The sequence below is a fragment of the Ptychodera flava genome, chromosome 13 (genome assembly GCF_041260155.1).
Source record: "Ptychodera flava strain L36383 chromosome 13, AS_Pfla_20210202, whole genome shotgun sequence".
NCBI classification, from domain to species: Eukaryota; Metazoa; Hemichordata; class Enteropneusta; family Ptychoderidae; genus Ptychodera; species Ptychodera flava.
Genome location: NC_091940.1, coordinates 5,693,588 through 5,713,912, shown reverse-complemented (window position 1 = coordinate 5,713,912; position 20,325 = coordinate 5,693,588). Strand labels below are relative to the sequence as shown.

Sequence of the window (20,325 nt, the reverse complement as noted above, 5' to 3'; positions counted from 1 at the left end):
TTACCATCCATTCGGACAGTTACATCATGTGAGTGCTTGGGTGTTTCGAAATAACCGTAATACGAAGTGGACCAGTATAAGAAATGTACGACCCGGGATCTTGACACCTTCTCACGCATTCTCATTTAAGCTCTGGTCAAACTCCAAATATATATCACCTGACATTACAGTCGCCTGCCCAAGAACTTCGGCCGACGACAGGGGCAGGATAGTTTTTGAGAGACGAGATATGACAGAGTATTTCCCCGGAATTCAGCCTTGAATGAAAATCATTGTTCAAAAGTAACAAAAACGTTTGTAAATTTCTGATCGTGCTTTCATTATTTTTCGTTGTTTTACGGACGTTACGAGCAACAGCGAAGGCACAGGTGAAGGCACTAGAGTAAGGCCTTCCCATTCTTTCATCAGTATTTCAATCCACTGTGGGACCGTGACTGAGAGCATAGTGGCAACATCCTATGCTTTGCCGCTGGTGCTACAAACGTGAAGTAACAATCATGTGATGAGACAGGATACATGAACCTATATGTAATCTCTGGTATAAGGCAGTCATTTCATCTTGATCGGGCATAGTCAAGCCCGATCACAAGGGGCATTGCGAAGGATCATAGATGATGGATGTGTTGGTTTTATATTGTCCGTGTTCGTGCATTATTATTATTAAACATCCTTTGATGTCATATTGATATTTCCGATGTACGTGTATAATATTAGTTACTAACACAGCGCTCTCCTCGCCTCTTGCTTTACTGTTCTACACTTTCATTGCAACCCTTGATCACTTAACCATTGTCTATACAAACGATGGCCTCAACACGTTGACCCTAACGGTCACAACGTACAATGTCCCAAAGACAACGCCTGAATCTTCGGACCGCCACCCTAACACCCATGACTGCTATGACCTTTGTGAAGCAGGTCTAGTGGGGGCGCGAAAGCGTCCATTTGTGGATACCGTTCCAGCATATATAGTACGGTCATCTCCTCATTGCCTGCAGACGTTATTTAGGCGAGCAATACAACATAGCAAGAAGATGGCGTCTGAAATCTTTCTGATCTGGGGTTCTGGAAGTGGACCATGCTGGCGAGTTATGATCACGCTTGAGGAGAAGGGTCTGCAAGGCTACGGGAATGAAATGGTTTCCATGGAGAAGCTACACTCATCGAAGGAGAAGCCCGCGAATCTTATCAAGTTAAATCCGCGGGGAAAGGTGAGACTGTTAGGTAGTCGAATGGCAGGCTGGTATGCTTCGGAGAAGTTGTACGAGAACAGGAAATACAGAGTTCAAGTTCCCTCAATGCAACTAATAGGCTTCACGTGTTAAGTTTGTAGTCCTCAGAAGTGGGTGGATAACCGGTGGAATTCTTACGATCCCTGGAAAGAAAAAGTGTAGTGAAGGTTACGGTTCTTCTGTGCTCTCCCTGGCTCTTCACTACTGTTGGTAAATTTAGGAATTGGGTTCGAAGAAAAGCAGCTAGCATAAATTACATGATGCTGGACCACCTGATCCCAACCCCAACCACCCATGTTCAACAAGCTCTTTTGGTACTCAATGAATGATCTTAAATGGATAAAAATGATAAATGTATTCATTTTAGATCGCTTGAGGAAATCAGTTGGACAAAAGGAAATGACAAATTCCTTTTTACTTTTTGTACATAGAGTATGATTTTTATATACACTGAAAACTGAAATTTGATAATTGCAGATTTTTTAAAGTTCCATTGCATCACAGTATATTGAGTGTTACAAATGCTTATGAAATTTACATTTCTTCCTTACTGATGGATATTCTAATCTCAAGTGTGGTTTTTTAGTCCGGCCGTTGAATGTTATCAATTTTTATCACGTAACATAACACTTTCAAGTATAAGTAATAATAATAATAATAATAATAATAATAATTTATTGCCATATGCATTAAAATGCAATGGAAATTGATTTTTCACGTGCGCATCAGTGAAAGAATTAAAAATATCATAAACTGGAATAAAAAGACTAAAAATAAATACACGTTAAAATACAAAGACTAAAAATACGAAATGTGAAACAAATATTTTACATTTGATTTAAAATTCGAACTGCTGATGGATAAAAACTCTTGCGAAAGCGTTCAGATTTTGTTCTGATGCATCGATAGCGTCGCTCAGAAGGTAAAAGTTCAAAATATTTATGGGCTGGATGATTTTCATCATTAATGATAGATGTGGTTTTCCGAATGGTCCTGGATCGATAAATTGATGGCAATGAAGGTAAATCTGAACCAATGATCTTCTCTGCAGTGCTAACGACTTTTACTAGTGCGAATGAAACTCAACAGTAGTGATATTTTCAAACCAGACTGTTATAGCATATGTTATAATACTCTCAATTGTAGTGCGGTAAAAGTTAATCAAAATGACACGACTCATGCCAAATTTCTTCAGGCGTCTAAAAAAATACAAGCGTTGCTGAGCTTTCTTAATTAAAGACTCTGTATTTGTCTGCCAAGACAAAGTATTAGAGAGTTGAATTCGAAGATATTTAAAAACAGACACAATTTCAACCTCACTGCCTTGAATCACGATGGGAATAGTTGGCTGACTGACTTTCCTAAAGTCGATAATGATTTCTTTTGTTTTACTGACATTGAGTTCAAGAACATTTGTATCACAACATTCCACTAAGTTAACGATTTCTTTTCTGTAATTTGACTCATCATTGTTGCTAATCAATCCAACTGCCGAAGTATCATCTGCAAATTTTACGTAATACAAATTATAAAACACTGTGCGTGGACAGTAATTGACCATAAGTACTATCAGTGCTTGCACTACTTTTAGATGCTAGAAAATATGTCTTCTGTTTTTCATGTACATATTCCTCTGTTACTTGAAAAGTATGCATGTCTTTCATAAGCGGTGCCTCTATCGCCGCTCTATAGTCATTATATCGTGACCAGATCTGAAAATATTTTAAACGAGTCACCACTAGAACATTTGGCACTAAAAAGATACTTGTTCTTCACTGCGGGTTCGCATAAATTTTGTCTCAGTTATAACTGCAAATTTAGATGCATAAATACGAAACTAAAATTGGTGATCCTGTTAATGTTTTCATTTGAGAAGTTATATTTTAAAACGCTGCGGACGATCGTCATTTTGTGGGTTCGGTAAACTTTGGTTGTGTTACTGTGCACAGTACTGCCCAAAGAGCATCAAAGAAAACAATTAGTATTCATAACATTTGCTTTCGTGTAAATCAGTTTGAAGGAAGCCTATCACAATTTTAAAAAATCATTGAAAAGTTCAATCGACAGCTCGTCAAACGCGACAAATCAACTTGAATGACCGATGAACTAAGATTTCTGGCTAATCTTTACCTTATACCATAAAATCTCGCTTCTTCGCTTCTCGCTTTCGCTGTCTTTCGCTCAGTTTAAGCGATGTATATTCATTGCTTCGATAAAAATTGTAAGCGATGAGTGATAGTGAGCGTACGAGTGTGAGTGCTGCTGCAGCATTTCGCTCTGTTACGGTACGGACAGTAGTTCGACTGTCTTTGATCTCTTCTCGGCGGTGTCCTTATTTCCTATTTTTTCATATCAGTTTCCGCTTTTACACCAGGTTTCTTTGCCAGTTGAGAATACTATCCATCTAAAATATTTGTAACTGCCCACTTCACTTGATCGCTGTTACCATCCATTCGGACAGTTACATCATGTGAGTGCTTGGGTGTTTCGAAATAACCGTAATACGAAGTGTACCAGTATAAGAATGTACGACCCGGGATCTTGACACCTTCTCACGCATTCTCATTTAAGCTCTGGTCAAACTCCAAATATATATCACCTGACATTATAGTCGCCTGCCCAAGAACTTCGGCCGACGACAGGGGCAGGATAGTTTTTGAGAGACGAGATATGACAGAGTATTTCCCCGGAATTCAGTCTTGAATGAAAATCATTGTTCAAAAGTAACAAAAACTTTTGTAAATTTCTGATCCCGTGCTTTCATTATTTTTCGTTGTTTTACGGACGTTACGAGCAACAGCAAAGGCACAGTTTTGCACTTGACTAAGGCCTTCCCATTCTTTCATCAGTATGGGACCGTGACTGGGAGCATAGTGGCAACATCTCATGCTTTGCCGCTGGTGCTACAAACGTGGAGTAACAATCATGTGATGAGACAAGATACATCAAACTGTATGGAATCTCTGGTATGAGGCAGTCACTTCATCTGGATAGGGCATAGTCAAGCCCTATCACAAGGGGCATTGCGAAGGATCATAGATGATGGATGTGTTGGTTTTGATTGTTCTTGTTCGTGCATTATTATCATTAAACATGTTTTGATGTCATGTTGATATTTCCGATGCACTTGTAAAATATTAGTTACTAACACAGCGCTCTCCTCGCCTCTTGCTCTACTGTTCTACACTTTCATTGCAACCCTTGATCACTTAACCATTGTCTACAAACAATGGCCTCAACACGTTGACCCTAAATAACGGTCACAATGTACAATGTCCCAAAGACAACGCCTGAATCTTCGGACCGTCGCCCTAATACTCCATGACTGCTATGACCTTTGTGAAGCAGGTCTAGTGGGGGCGCGAAAATGTCCATTTGTGAATACCGTTCCAGCATATATAGTACGGTCATCTCCTCATAGGTCAGCCGTTATGGACCTGGGGACATGCGTTCTTCACATAAAAATTAAATTTAAGCAATGGTGTAATATTATGGTTCAAAGGTAAATATTCCGTACATGTGATGCAGCTGAACTAGTTTGTCCCACAGCATTGGGGCTTAGGGGCGTGTCTGTCATCAGAGCAACCTATGGTCAGATTCCATTTTTGCCTTTGGCAGTCGTATTTTTTATCAGGAAAAAGGTATAACGGTTACCATTTTGTTATAATAATATGAATTCACGGGTCCTGTTTATTTCTCAAGTCGTACATTTGCCGTCTTGGCTTCCAATTTGTCTGAAGTTTAAAGGCGTGTAATTTTCCATTTTTCTCCCGAAAAGAACGGTGACCAAGTGCATCCATAAAGTAACGTTGCTTCCTACCGTAGTAGTTGTTTTCAAATTCAACAAATGTCGTCTATTTTGATATTAAGAGGAAATACCGAGATTTTGATTGCTTTGAAAGAACTGACCGATCGCTTCGTCAGCCAAACGAAAGAAATGCTTCTTCACTGTACATCGAAGACGTATTAAACGCTGATACTTCATACAAAGAAACACGGTCCCTCCACATTTTGTGGAGGGACCGTGAAAGAAATATAATGTCACCAAACAGTGTTGCTTTCAATTTCAAAATTTGTACAGGACCTCCACATAGAATGAACCATTAGGTGTATAACCTTATCATCTTTGCACACTAGGTTGATGGAGTTCATTTTAATTTAGCTATGTAACCAAAGCGGAAGTCTAGAATCAAGCCGATGTTTTCTAGCCTAAATGTGTGCAATTCGAAAGAGGAGTCTGTGATCTGTAAAAATGCATCGCAGAGATTTTCGATTTTGAAATGTACGCTTACTCATATCATGATCAACATATACTTGTCTGCCCATCATCAAATTGCGTGGAAAGCAACACGTACATTACAGACACGCCCAGGTAGGAAACGTAGCGCCATGTAGATTGACCAATAAAAAGGTAGTCGAATCAGCTACAAAGTAAGAGCAAGGTTAAACTTTGCTGCAGTGCCGTAGCTTGAAGTTTTGCCTGAGTATTTGGGTCGGACGACAAAACCTGTTTTTGGTTTTGCCGTCAGACCCAAATACCAAGACAAAACCTTAAGCTACAACACTGTAGCTGGGTTAGACGTTCATGTTTTCGTTGAACGAAAAATAAACGGCTGTTTTCTGTGTGAGATGAGAAATAACACAACAATCGAATGATCATCATCCACATCATGATCATCATGATCATCATGATCATCATCATCATCATCATCATCAGGCGCATTATAAAAATTTTATCATTATTATTATTATTATTATTATTATTATTATTATTATTATTATTATTATTATCAGCAGCAGCAGCAGAAGCAACATGGTAGTGGTGATAACAACAAGTACAACACATGTAATGATCTTTCAGTTATCGCATTGATTGGTGCCGATGGTCTGGTTAAATCGCTGCATGAAACATTTGTTTTATGTTCCCTCTCTCAGTGAATTTTGTTTCCTTTGTTCATCGATCCTGGTGAAGCGAGTAAAACCTCGTAAATCTATGACGTCACAATAATTTGATATTAACTGTAATGTTTATTTTCGTCACAAGGTACCTGCCATGAAACACGGTGACGCTGTTGTTAATGAGTCTCTTGCTGCAATGCTGTATCTTGAAGTAAGTACTATTACCTACCCAGGCACAGGTTATCAACACTCGTCGCGAAAGGGGGGGTGGCCAAGACTGCGTGCCAAATACAGAGGGTCCGCTTGTTAAACGTGCTTCCATAGTCTTATCACATGAACATGTATTGCACAAGAAAAATAACGAATTAAAAATGTTAAATACTTCAAAGTCTAGATTAACTTCGTGTGTGAATTTCCCTGGCAGGTGGCCTCCAACACCGTTCGAGGATCGTCATTGTGACAATTGTTCTTTCTCCCCCTCTTTTCAAAAGGTTTTCATTTTGCATATAAAGTTTAATTTTTACATTACAGGACACCTTCAAGACGCAAGGAACACGCCTTTTGCCGGAAAGTCCAGCTGAAAAGGCTCTGACACTCCAGAGAATGGTCGAAGTAGTGGAACTGGAGAGAAAAATGTATGGTCTAGGCATGTACAGGATACATAATAAGGATAATCTGGATGAGGTGAGGGATGCAGCATGGGTTTTTAAAAGATTGATGATGATCACCCAGATTTTATACAGAAATAAACGAAGTCATACACACATTTACAAACATACAAAGGCATACATATAATGATTGGATTGAAGAATGAATGGATGGATGATTGGGTAAGAGGCAACGACAACTCAAAGGTTAATGCCGAAGACACAGAAAGATAACAAGCCAATCCCTGCACCTGATATTAGTTCGCATAGATTTACATATGCATGTGCTTACGTAACGTACATATGTAGGTAGGTAGGTAGTTCTAGGTAGGTAAGTAGGTAGATAATATCATCATTTCATCCACTCTTGTCCACGACATTTTAAAGGACTGTTACCCTGTCATAGTTTTCGATACAATGACATACGTCCAGCAAGATGTCAGCAAATAGCCACAACTAAGGCCTGGCGACAGTGATAGTAATTTGTAACCCCTGTATCTCGGTAACCAGCAAAGAAAAGTGCCATGTTTATATAAGAAGCTTGTGTGCACGCTAGTATACAATGCTAATGTGCAAGTTACTCACGTTCTCATATATTCGAGCAGTATAAAGTCAATCATGGTGAAGTGTAAGTACCAAACATTCCATTGTGAATTGTGTCAACAATTTGTTCTTTTTTCCAGGCAAAAGTTGCCCAATTGGAAGAGGAATTGAAAAAAGAGATTAAAGTTTGGGATGGATATTTGGAAAAGGTTAGGATGTGCAAATGATTTTGCCTTTTATTATCATAAAACTGCCACCAGAATTCTGCGAAATAACTTACACAAGGCTTATAAGATTAGAGGTGGGTGTACAGTTGTCATCGAATATGATTTGAATCGAAGGTTACTGACTAGCTGAGTTGCTGAGGATGGTAATCTCTTGCAATTAGTCAATTCAAACTCTTTATTCTAGGCGGACCTGTAGGACTCGAATTAATTCTAGCTTCTTTACTTCAAAGCTGCAATAGCGGTGACTTTCATATTTCCATCATTTTTAACCCAGAAAACAAGTAAAAGTGCTTGGGGCATTGACCTTGAAAGTACAATGCAACGTGTACGGTATCCGATGTTACAGTTTGCATGAGAATTCTATAGGCGGGACGACAATTGGTTGTCAACATAACAATGACATCAGGCATGAAACAAATGAGGTTGTGACCAATGTGAACTTTAGGTATTTTTGATGATTTTTTGAGTAGAATCAGAAAGGGTGTACAAACAGAGCAAATATAATTGAATATTAATCAAAAGTTACAATTTTCTACATTAAATATACATTTCGAAGAAAAAATATATCGGACAAGCGTTAAGACCTCAAAGGTGTCCCTGACTTCAAAGATGTCGCCATGCTAAATGTCCAGTAAAATAGGGGGTTAAACTAAAGTCTGAAAAGATCTAAGTGTCTACAAAAGATAAGATGCAGATTCAGAACGAGCGTCACTTCAAAGTGACCGTCAGTTTACACACCCTGCCCTAACAAGCGACAGCTGGTCCACTTTACAAAATTTTTCAGTTCGTTCAGGGTGGACAGACTAGACGCATATGTGTTCGTTCGAAAATAAAGGATAAAAAGAGATGTAGATAGTTTTCATATATTTTAGATATGTCGAAGTTTCTGAAGCATACATGGATATCGACTTAAAAGTTGAGAAAGAAGATGGTTACAGTGCGCATGCACTTGTTTTACGCGATAATGATGGACAGTAAATTACATTTAGTTGAATTTAATTCTTCTTTAATTCTTATTATTATACCCAACATACAGATGGGCGAAAATAGTTACATCGCTGGCAAGGAATTCACCCTGGCAGATTGTTGCGCCATCTCGATCATCGCCATGTTTCCACGACAAGATATCGACCTGGAGAAGCACGCCCCCAGTATGGCAAAATACTACAACATGGTGAAGGATCGACCATCAGTAAAAGCATCATGCCCGCCCCATTACAAGACAACACCAAGTCCGAAACTGCTGGGTGCATTATACTAACAGGGAATCGCTTTATTCGTGCGCTGTTTACGTAACGTACCATAATGTTTACTTTAAGGGAGCACTGCACCCAACATTATTTTTGCAAACAATCATTCAATTTTAATTAATTTGTTGTTTTCATTAATTTGTAAACCCAAATTTTCTGAAATGTTCACGATATGTTCTATAAATACTTTATAAAAAATGAACATTTTGTTTGATAATGAAGTTCCTACATTTTGAATAGGAGGCATTTTAATTTTGCTAATCATGTTTTAATCACTTTTTTGAGGGTAACTCTTTCAACCATTCTATTTTAGAATGAGGATAGATAATGGAAAATAAAATATTCGTTGTTTCTACATATACTCTTGTTTCAAATGAAATATTACGTTTCGGAAAATAGTATCAAGTTTTTGACTTACGTTAATCTTACCATTAATACCAAAAGTGAGGTTTTTTACACCAAATATACACCCCTTCATCCTTCGAGTAAATTATTGCTACCATATCAAACTTTAGATTTTCTGCGTTTTGAAAATATGTAGTATGAGCCTGGGTTTCCTTGTCATCTTACATGGGAAAAATTCCTTTTTGATAAAAACTGTGTTGGCAACATGCAGCTTCTCCTTAAACGGCACGCTTTTGCTGTCGCAATAACGTTTGTCAAATCACTTGAGGAAGATTCGTAGATGTCTAGTCAGCAAACATAGATGAGATGACACTACATAAAGTAGTCAAGTGCTATATTTTGGAAGAATCAACGCTCTGATAACTGTCCTTTTGATTTCCCTTTGAGATACGCATGTAACAATGATAAATAAATCTATTCTGAATGTAAAAGAAACACTAAACTTGTATCATGAACGATGTTGTCAGATTGTTTCCCTTTAATTTTGAAATTATGCCACACCAGAATTCTTCATTACTCTCCGGCATGGCGAACGGGAAAACTCGTCATTGCTCTCTTACACATTATATGCCATCAGATGTGGATCTCAATAAATGGATTTATTGGAAGTAATATTTTCTCTGTTATTCCAATTTACCGAGATCGAGCATCATTTCTGCGAAGGAGATCATGCATTCCATTAGCGTCGTGCACGTTCATTTTTCAAACCAATCATTACATATTTTCCCTTAACTATAACCTCTCTGAAATTAGTTATGTGACAATGTTGTTCGCTTGTAACCGAATTATACATTAAAAATTATTCAATCAATGCTTAAAAACACACCAGAGGCTTTAAATCGTCACTGTAAAACAGTATATGCTGCCACCATTTTAGCTCACGTGTTCACACACGTGAGCTAATGTCACAGCGATGTCTGTCCGTCTGTCTGTCTGTGTGTGAGTGTGTGTGTGTGTCTGTCTGTCTGTACGTTTGCACGATAACTAAAAATAACAGCATCGAATTTGACGAAATCTGCTGTAAATACTGATCCGACAGATATCTGACTATGTTGCGAAGCATTAAGTAGTGTGAAGTTAATTAAGGGTGCATCGGCATATTTAATGAACTTGGTAATTAGTGATATAACTCTGTAATTATGGCACCAAATTTGGTGAATCCTTCTACAGGTATTGGTCCGATAAATGTGTAATTGTCGCGTGAAGCACTGAGCAGTGTCAAGTTAATAAACAGCTCATTTGCGTATTAAATGAAGTTTTGTAATCGGTATTTTAACTCCGAGAGTAATGTGCGAAAGTTGATAAAACTTGCAACATAATGATATGACAGCTATCTGATTGTTCAGTAAAGTGTACTATTATGCAATGAACCTGTTGTAAACCACGTGAGCACATTCAGTTCACATCTGGTTCTACTTTCTATGTTATAACTAGCAAAATAAATTAAATGTTCTAAGAAAGTAGACTTTAGCTATTCTATGAAATTGTTGCATTTGTGAGTTATGACATACAAATAATACAAGCTCCCTTTCTTCCTGTCCTCCGTAGCTAACTTATTGCCTAAGTAACAACACGCTACTTTTCCCTTAGTTTCTCAGTCTCTTACCCAAAGCTAGGCTGAAAGATCCGTCGCTCGGGGACGCTCTCAACGCTCCTCTCCTCTTACAGCTGTAGAGAGCGACGGATCTTTCAGTCTAACCCAAAGCACGCTGTATCTGGCAATCAGATTTAATATGCAAATAAGCCGTTTATTAACTTGACACTGCTCACTGCTTCATGGGTCAATTAGATATCTATCAGCTCAACATTTGTAGCACGTTTCATTAAATTTAATGCTGTAATTTTATAGTAATATCACTAATTACAAAGATCATCTCATATGCCAATAAACCCTTAATTAATTTGACACTGTTCAATGTTTCATAGCACAATTAGATATTTATGAGATCAATATCTGTAGCAGGTTTCACCAAATTCGGTGCCGTAATTTCAGAGTTATATACTAATTAAAAAATTTATTAAATATGTAAATGAACCCTTAATTAACTTCACACTACTGAATGCTTTACAACACACAGTTATATATCTGTCGGATCAGTATCTGCAGCAAATTTCATCACATTTGGTGCATTTATTTCGGAGTTATATGACTAATTATAAAACTTCATTAAATATGCAAATGAGCTATCTATTAATTTGACACTGTTCAATGCTGCTCAGTACAATTAGATATCTATCAGATCAATATATGTAGCAGGTAGCATCAAATTTGGTGTAGGAATTTCAAAGTTATATCTGAACCAAAATCTAATCTACATATAATGATGCGACAGATATCTGATTGTTCTGTGAAGCATACTACTATGTAATGAACCTGTTTTAAACCAAGTGAGGGCATTCAGTTCACATCTGGTTATTCTTAATCGTGAAAGAGAGTAGTTTAGAGTTTCCTTTGGGACAGCTTGAACAAAAGTTTAAATCATTTAAATTGGAGTTGCATATCTTTGAAAAAGCGTGAGACAGCCAGAAAAGCAGAACCCAATTCATTGAATTCGGAACATGATCAAACAAAGATATGGTTGAATTTATGTGGCAATGCTTTGGCATTTATCAGCTGATGGCAGCGTTGATAAAATTAATCATAAAAGAAGAACAGTTTGGCAGAGCAACTCAGATTTGTAGGGCTGCCTATCAGAGCGTATGATAATGTTGCGACCATATAGTAGTTCACATACACATGCACATTTAGCCAACATAAGCAGAGCACATGGGCTTGGAGTTTGGTTGTTCCTTCTTTCATGCTCTTTGACGAGTCTGAAGAATTCCCTACTTCTATTAAAGAACTGTATTCCAGTCAGTTCACATACAATGTACGTAATTTCCTGAACGCTGCTATATTTACAGCTTCCCATTCCATGTTTACAAGCTCATTGTGTCCCTGTAGACAGACTATGTACGTAGTTTGGCAGTTTAATTTACTCAGGTTTTCATTTATTGTTCAGTAGTCCAAGATTATACTTCATATTTCAGGATTACATGTACATCATACTCCAGCATGTGTGCTACACAATGAACATGTACACACTAAATACTGATGACAGGAGAATGAACAGAGAATGACATGTTTCACAGTATAAGGCCTTTAACAATTTATTTCCTTTCGGGGAGACATCATGACATAATGTATGTTCCATTAGCTGTGAAAACCGCACCATCCATGAGTAAATACATCGAAAGATCTATCAAAGCAATTCTTCTCGAAGAATTGCTATGCTTTGCAAGCATATTGTGAGAAAGGAATTCAGTACCTCTTTGTCTTCGTAAGCATAAGAATTTTCCAAAGTCATTTATAATTAGGTGTTTCATGCAGATACGACCTGACACCTCCAACTTGAATCATTTTGATCAGTGTCACATCATCTTCACATTGCTACAGTAAGTATGCTTTAGTAATTTCGTTATGCCCGGTAGGAACCATACACGATGTGCAATTCACGGCCTTTCAATGGGACTTCGGTCAAAGATGACCACTTTGCTGAATGCAAACAAATGATTTTCTTTGTGAAGTCGAACAACATAAACTACTTTTCATATCAAACAAGTTCATCAAAACAACAAAAGAGTGACTTTGCCAGGTCTATAGTGTTCTCTCTCTCTCTCTCTCTCTCTCTCTCTCTCTCTCTCTCTCTCTCTCTCTCTCTCCAGTAGGTCTATTCATGTAACAATTTACGCATTTGAATATTAGTGCACTAAACTATCCATGTCTACTATTCTGACAGTGGGCTTGCTGCCCATATGTTGACCATATGTCAACCCGTCATTTCTTTCAAATGTTCAAATGTCTGAAACTCTATCAAGTTGAAATTCAGTTATTTTGAACTTAAAATTTGCCATTTTTGGAAATATTACGATCCAAAAACAACTAAACTTGATAAATATGACCGCTATATATGATTTTATTTACTATTAACAAAGTGTCCATGTTTCTTAATTCTAGAAATCAATAACAATATCCTGACAAGCAAGTAGTTATTAGGAACGTAGGCCAAATGCTATTCAGGTGTGCCTAGTTACGAGAGTGCGTGTCTGGAAATTTAAACTCTTAACCGCTGCTCAAACTTTCCATACAGAAACTTTAAAGCGCTGCCTTTAAATCATGAATAGAAATCAGGAGTCACGATAAAGCTTTTGGTACAAGAGAAACAAATCACCCAATATTTACCGACACTTTATATTCAAAATGGCTGCCAACCCTGTCTTAACTCTATGGGGAAAAATGAAATTTTTGATTTTCACAAAAGTAAGCTGGTAATTTACTTCGAGAGCTTCAGAATGAGCCCCAACAAAGTGGTAGACAAAAGAGTTACTGCAGAAGTTTGAGAGTTCAAATATCTGTCCTGGCTGTCACAACATACTCCCTTTCGAAGGGAGTATTAATCTTTGGACCGCGGCCCTAATAACAGTCCATGACTGCCATGACCTTTGTGTAGCAGGTCTAGTTGGGACGCGACGATGGCCATTTGTAAGTACCGTCCCGGCATAGTACGGTCATCTCATCATTGTATGCAGACGTGATTTAAGAGAGCAATACAACATAGCAAGAAGATGGCGTCTGAAATCTTTTTAATCTGGGGTTCTGGAAGTGGACCATGTTGGCGAGTTATGATCACGCTTGAGGAGAAGGGTCTGCAAGGCTACGGGAATGAAATGGTTTCCATGGAGAAGCTACGGGCATCGAAGGAGAAGCCCGCGAATCTTATAAAGTTAAATCCGCGGGCACAGGTGAGACTGTCAGGTAGTCTAACGGCGGGCAGGTATGCTTCAGAGACTTTGTACGAGAAAAATAATTACAGAGTACAAATTCCCTCAATGCAACTTATGGGCCCCACGTTTCAATGTCGCAGAATTGGGTCGATAACTGGTGGAATGTACTACAATCCCTATAGGCAAAGCGTGCTGAAGGTTACGGTTCTTGTACTTAGTGAGACCTGCCCATTCTTTCATCAGTGTATATGTAATCCACTGTGGGACCGTGACTGAGAGCATAGTGGCAACATCCCATGCTTTGCCGCTGGTGCTACAAAAGTGAAGTAACAATCATGTGATGAGACAGGATACATCAAACTATGTGGAATCTCTGGTATAAGGCAGTCACTTCATTTTGATTTGGTATAGTCGAGCCCGATCACAAGGGACATTGCGATTGATCGATAATGGATATTTTGGTTTTATTTTTATTCTCCGTTTTCGATCGTTGGCATGATTAAACATGTTTTGATGTCATATCGATATTTCCGATGACACGTGTATTATATTAGCTACTAATACAACGGTCCTCTCGCCTCTCACTTTACTGTACTACTTTTTAAATTGCAACCCCTGATCACTTTAGCATACATTAGTCTACAAATGATACATTATGGCTTGACAGGATGACCAACTTGAAAACAGAGGATTAAATCAGTCGGTCTATACTTCTAGTGGAAATATCACAGATTGCACAGGTAGAGTAAAGCAATATTCATGGCCAAGTGTCCTCTGTACTATCCCCTGTGGCCATTTTAACACATTTACACCAGTCCTGCACGCCGCGTCTCTGCACATTTACGACCTCGTATCTCGGCTATAGGTCAACCGTTATGGACCCGGGGGCATACGCTCTTCACGTAAAAAATCAAATTTTGCAATTGGGCGATATTGTGATTCAAAGATAAACATGCCGTATCTGCACTGCGGAGGAACTAGTTTTTCCCAGAGCGTCGGGCATATACTTAGAGGCGTGTCTGTCACCAGATCAACCTGTGGCCAGATTCCAGTTTTTCCTTCGGCAGCCGCATTTTGTGTCAGGCCAAACGTACACAACCATTTTGTTGTGACAATAAGTTGATTCATGGTGCTGTTTATTACTCAGGTCGTACATTCGCCTTCTTGCTCTTCAATTTGCCTGAAATTTGAAGAATTTTGTCATTTTTCACGTTAGACAAAATCCAATGTGGCAATAAAGTATCATTGCTTCCTACCACAGTAGTGGTTTTAAAATCCAACAAATGTAGAGGAAATACCAAGATTTAGGTTACATTCAAGGAATTGACCAATCACTCATGTAAACCAAACGAAAGAAATGTTCCGTTACTGTACATTAAAGACATTGTTGATGTTGGTACAAAGAATATACTGTCATCAAAGAGTATTGTTCTCAGTTTTAAGCTTTACACGACCTCACATATGGAATAAATTATTATTAGAGATGTAATAATCTTATCATCTTTGAGGATTAGGTTGATGAAGATCTGTTTTAAGAAAGGTCTGTAATAAAAGCGATAGTCTAGAATATAGCCGATTTTCGCCTTTGAAATGTATATTTGAAATGTATAGTCATATAATTACCGACATGTTCTTGTCTGTCCATCATCACATTACGTGGAAAGCATCACGTACCACAGACAAAAACAGGTAGGAAACGTGGCGCCATGTAAATTGACCCATAAAAAGGTAGTCCAATCAGCTGCAAAGTACGAGCAAGGTTACAATCAGATTCATGTTTTCGTTGAACGAAAAAGCAACGGCTGTTTCGGTACGCTGAGAAATAAAACACAACAATCGATAGTCAAATAAACAACAACGGCTAATTATGATAATCATCACCGCCATCATCATCATCATCGTAGTGGTAGTGGTGATGGCGATGTCAATGACAACATGTATAACACCTGCTTGATCCTTCATTTATCGCATTAATCGGTGTCGATGATCCTGTGAAAATGCGCTGCATAAAAACATTTGTTTTTTGTTCAATCTCGAAGTGGGGTTTTGTACTTTTGTTCATAGACCCTTGTACGGTGAAGCGAGTTAATTCTCGAAACTTTATGACCTCGCAATAGTTTGATATTAACAGTAATGATTATTTTCGTCACAAGGTACCTGCCATGAAACACGGTGACGCTGTTGTTAATGAGTCTCTTGCTGCAATGCTGTATCTTGAAGTAAGTGCTAAATCTACCCTATCAGCCACCCTTTAAGCCAAGGGCGATCGACACTCGTTGCTGAAGGGAGGGATGATTAGGGTATACTGGCTGTAATGTGACATACCTTTGCATTATCTACTGCATACTACCGGTATATGTAGTGCATGAAACGACCATCTACATTATCCTCTGCTGTTTATACTGTTTGAAGGTATTAAGTCTGGCGGAGGATCACATTTATTGAGAGGTCAGATGTAAATATTAATGTAATGTTATAATTTTAATGATAACGAGTTCGTGGATCAAAATGCAAATGATAAAATTGTGACTTTGGTCTTGACAACCGATGTGGTTGCCGACTTCATGACAGGGCGGGATCGTTACGAGACGTAGCAAATTATCCATAACTGCAAACTTATAACCTTTCAGGTAAACGGATTTCCGCGTGAAGAGGTAACAAAAACTATTCGTAAAATACAGAGGGTTTGCTGTTTAAACGTTCTTCCACAGTCTTTACCACATGAAAAAAATTACACGTAAAAAATGAAGTAAAAATATTATGGCAAATACTTCTATGACTTGCAGGTGGCCTCCGACACAGGTCGTGGATTGTTGTCTTTATTAAACCAGCATCACCTAGAACAGTTGTTTTTCCTCCGGGTTCTCCACTTTTTAACAGGATGGGTTTTCATCTTGCATCGAAGTTTTGATTTTTTACATTACAGGACACCTTCAAGACACAAGGAACACGCCTTTTGCCGGAAAGTCCAGCTGAAAAAGGTCTGACACTCCAGAGAATGGTCGAAGTAGTGGAACTGGAGAGAAAAATGTATGGTCTAGGGATGTACATGATGGCTAATAAGGATAATCTGGATGAGGTAAGGGGTGCAGCATGGGTTTTTAAAAGATTGGTTATGATCAGCTAGATTGTACACATAAATAAACGAAGTCATACGCACATTTACAAACATACGAAGTCCTACACACGCTTAATGGTTGGATTAATAGATGGATGGATGATTGGGTAAGAGGCGAAGACAAACCTTAGGCGAATGCCATAGACATATTAAGAAAACAAGCCAATCTGTACACCTGACATCAGTTCGTAGGTATGTGCATATAGTCGTGTATGCACGTACTTACGTAACGTACGTTTGTAGGTAGGTAGGTAGGTAGAAGTAATTGCGATCCTGCCGGGAAAAAACTTTTTCTTGCCGAAACAGTCTCCAGCATATTACATGTGACAAGTTTTGTGTATAGCACGTTCTTATGCATGACTGCGGATGAGGTGTGTTATAAAACACATATTGACTGGCCATAATGGCAACAGCATATGTCTTTAACCCCTCGGGCCTGTGAGTCACCCCAAAAAACAGACTGTATTTGATGGGGACTCACAGTCCCTCGTGTTTACTGTTCTAGGTAGGTAAGTAGGTAGGTAGTATCATCATTTCATCCACTCTTGTGCAGCAAGATGTCAGCAAATAGCCACAACTGAGGCCTGACGACAGTAATGGCTGTATCTCAGTAACCAGCAAAGAAGACGTTTATACGAGGTTTGTGTGCACGCTGGTTTGCAATGCTAATGTGTAAGTTGCCCAAGTTCTCGTATATTTACACTAAGCAGTTTAAGGTCAATCATGGTGAAGTGTAAGTACCCGAAATTCTATTGTCAATTGTGTTAACAGTTTTTTCTTTTTTCCAGGCAAAAGTTGCCCAGTTGAAAGAGGAATTGAAAAATGAGATTAAAGTTTGGGATGGATATTTGGAAAAGGTAAGGATGTGCAAATGATTTTGCCTCTTACGATCATACAGTTGTTATCAGAATTCTCGAAAAAAATTAGACAAGACACTTCTAAGATTAAAGATGGATGTGCCGTCTTCACAAAAATATTACAAATGTCAAAGGTCACTGATTAACATTGGTGCTGAGGACGGTAATCTGCTGCAATCGATTAATTCAAACTTTTTCATTCTAGGCGGATCGGCAGGACTCGAATTAATCCTAACTTATCTACTTCGAAGGGCCGTAGCTGTAGCTTTCATAATATTTTCATAATTTTTTTATTCAGAAAACAATTAAATATGCTTAGTTACAACGTACACAATACCGATGTTACCGTTTGCAAATTAATTCTAGGCGGGACGAATTCGTTGTCAACGTAACGATAACATCAGACATTAAACAATTGAGGCTGTGGTAACCAATGTGAACTTTAGGTATTTTTGATGATTTTGTTAGTAGAACCAGAAACGGTGTACGAACAGAGCAAATATAATCGAACATAAACCAAACGTTACAGCTTTCTACGTCTACGTTTCGACGAAACATATATCGGACGAGTGTCTACAAAAGTTAAGATGCTGAAGGAGAGTAACTTCAAAGTGACCGTTGTTTTACACACCTTGCTATAATAAGCGACAGCTGATGATCCACTTTACAAAAGTTTGCAGTTTGATCAGGACGGACAGACTAGACGCATATGTGTTCGTTTGAAAATAAAGCATAAAAAGCGATGTACTTTTCATACATTTTAAACATGTCGAAGTTTCTGAACCACTTATGGAGATCGATTCAAAAGTAGTGAAAGTACATGCTTACAAGTGCACATGCACTTGTTTTATGCGCTGGTAGCTGAGATATGCATATTCAGAAACTATAGGCAAAAAAGTATCTATCCAATCGATTAAACCAGTAAACATCAAAACAAAGACAAACATTGAGTACATTAATTGATTTTAATCCAGTCTTCTTAATATCCCATACATACAGATGGGCGAAAAAAGTTACATCGCTGGCAAGGAATTCACCCTGGCAGATTGTTCTGCCATCTCGATAATCGCCATGTTTCCACGACAAGGCATCGACCTGGAGAAGCACGCCCCCAGTATGGCAAAATACTACAACATGGTGAAGGATCGACCGTCAGTGCAAGCATCATGGCCGCCCCATTTCAAGACAACACCAAGTCCTAAACTGTTGGGTGCATTATACTAACAGGAAATCGCTTTATTCGTGCACTGTTTACGTAACACACCGTTAATGTTTACTGGAAACGGTACACTTTTTCCGTCGCAATCACGTGTGTCAAGTCAATTGTCAGTTGAGGAAGAGGGGGATGTCTTCATCAGCAAATATAGATGAGATGACAATACGTAAAGTAGCAAAGTGCGATATTTTAGAAGAAACTGCTCACTCTTATCTTTACTTTTGATTTCCCTTTGATGTACATGCATGTAATAAATAATCTGTTTGAATGTAAAAAAAACACCGAACTTGTCTCATGAACGATGTTTTCAGGTCGATTCCCCTATAAGTTTGAAATTATGCCATCACAGAATTTCTTCATTGCTCTATAGGCAGAACGAATTGACAGCTCCTTATTTCTATTTCTTGGACATTGTATCCCATCAGTTGTGGATCTCAATCGATGGATTTTGAATGACGTAATGTTTTCTCTTTTTTTCCAATTTACCGTGGATCGAGCATCGTTTCTGCGAAGGAGATCATACATTCCATTTGCGTCGTGTACGTTCATTTTTCAAACCAATCATTCCATTTTTCCTTAAATATAACCTCTCTGAAATTAGTTATGTGAAAATCTTGTTAGCTCGTAACCGAATTATACACATTACAAACTGTCCATTCAATACTTAAAACACACCAGAGGCTTTCGATCGTCACTGTAAAACAGGATGATGTTGCCATGGCCACCATATTTGCTGCAGGAAAAAGGGACAAAAGTAACGGCCAATACACCGTAACGTAAATGGAGCTTAAAGGATTTATTGACAAATCCGATTGCGAGATATTGCAGTACGCTTTGGGTAAGACATCGAGAAACTAAGGAAAAAGTTGCTCACTGAAACGCAATTAGTTAGTTCTGGAGGGAGGGGAGGAGGAAAGCAATAGAGGAGCTTCTATTGTTGGTATGCAATATCCCACTAATGGAATAATTTTATAGAATAGCCAAAGTCTACTTTCTCAGAACATTTCATTTGCTTTGGTCGTTCTACCATTACAAGTATAAGCGTACTGTCCCTGGATCCCCTGTCCAGTCAGCCTTGTTTTCTCTCAAATTTTCTCGAGATTTGTCAACTCTTAATCTACCTCTTGTGTGGGCTAATTTTGAAGCTCTTGGAGTAAGTAAACCTTT

At 38.4% G+C, this 20,325-nt stretch overlaps 2 protein-coding genes across 2 annotated transcripts; both read left to right on the top strand.

Moving 5' to 3' along the window:
- The first annotated feature begins 1,017 nt into the window (after positions 1 to 1,017).
- On the top strand, positions 1,018 to 10,819 carry LOC139147215 (glutathione S-transferase A-like). The gene is made up of 5 exons (XM_070718221.1): positions 1,018 to 1,211; positions 6,277 to 6,342; positions 6,663 to 6,815; positions 7,462 to 7,530; positions 8,585 to 10,819. Exons 1-5 carry the CDS (start codon positions 1,035 to 1,037, stop codon positions 8,807 to 8,809), a joined length of 690 nt encoding a protein of 229 aa, XP_070574322.1. The 5' UTR covers positions 1,018 to 1,034; the 3' UTR covers positions 8,810 to 10,819.
- A 2,890-nt stretch (positions 10,820 to 13,709) lies between these two features.
- LOC139147212 (glutathione S-transferase A-like) lies at positions 13,710 to 19,824 on the top strand. Its single transcript, XM_070718216.1, has 5 exons — positions 13,710 to 13,985; positions 16,121 to 16,186; positions 16,894 to 17,046; positions 17,874 to 17,942; positions 18,942 to 19,824. The coding sequence occupies exons 1-5, from the start codon at positions 13,809 to 13,811 to the stop codon at positions 19,164 to 19,166; spliced, it is 690 nt and encodes a 229-aa protein (XP_070574317.1). The 5' UTR covers positions 13,710 to 13,808; the 3' UTR covers positions 19,167 to 19,824.
- Positions 19,825 to 20,325: the final 501 nt, after the last annotated feature.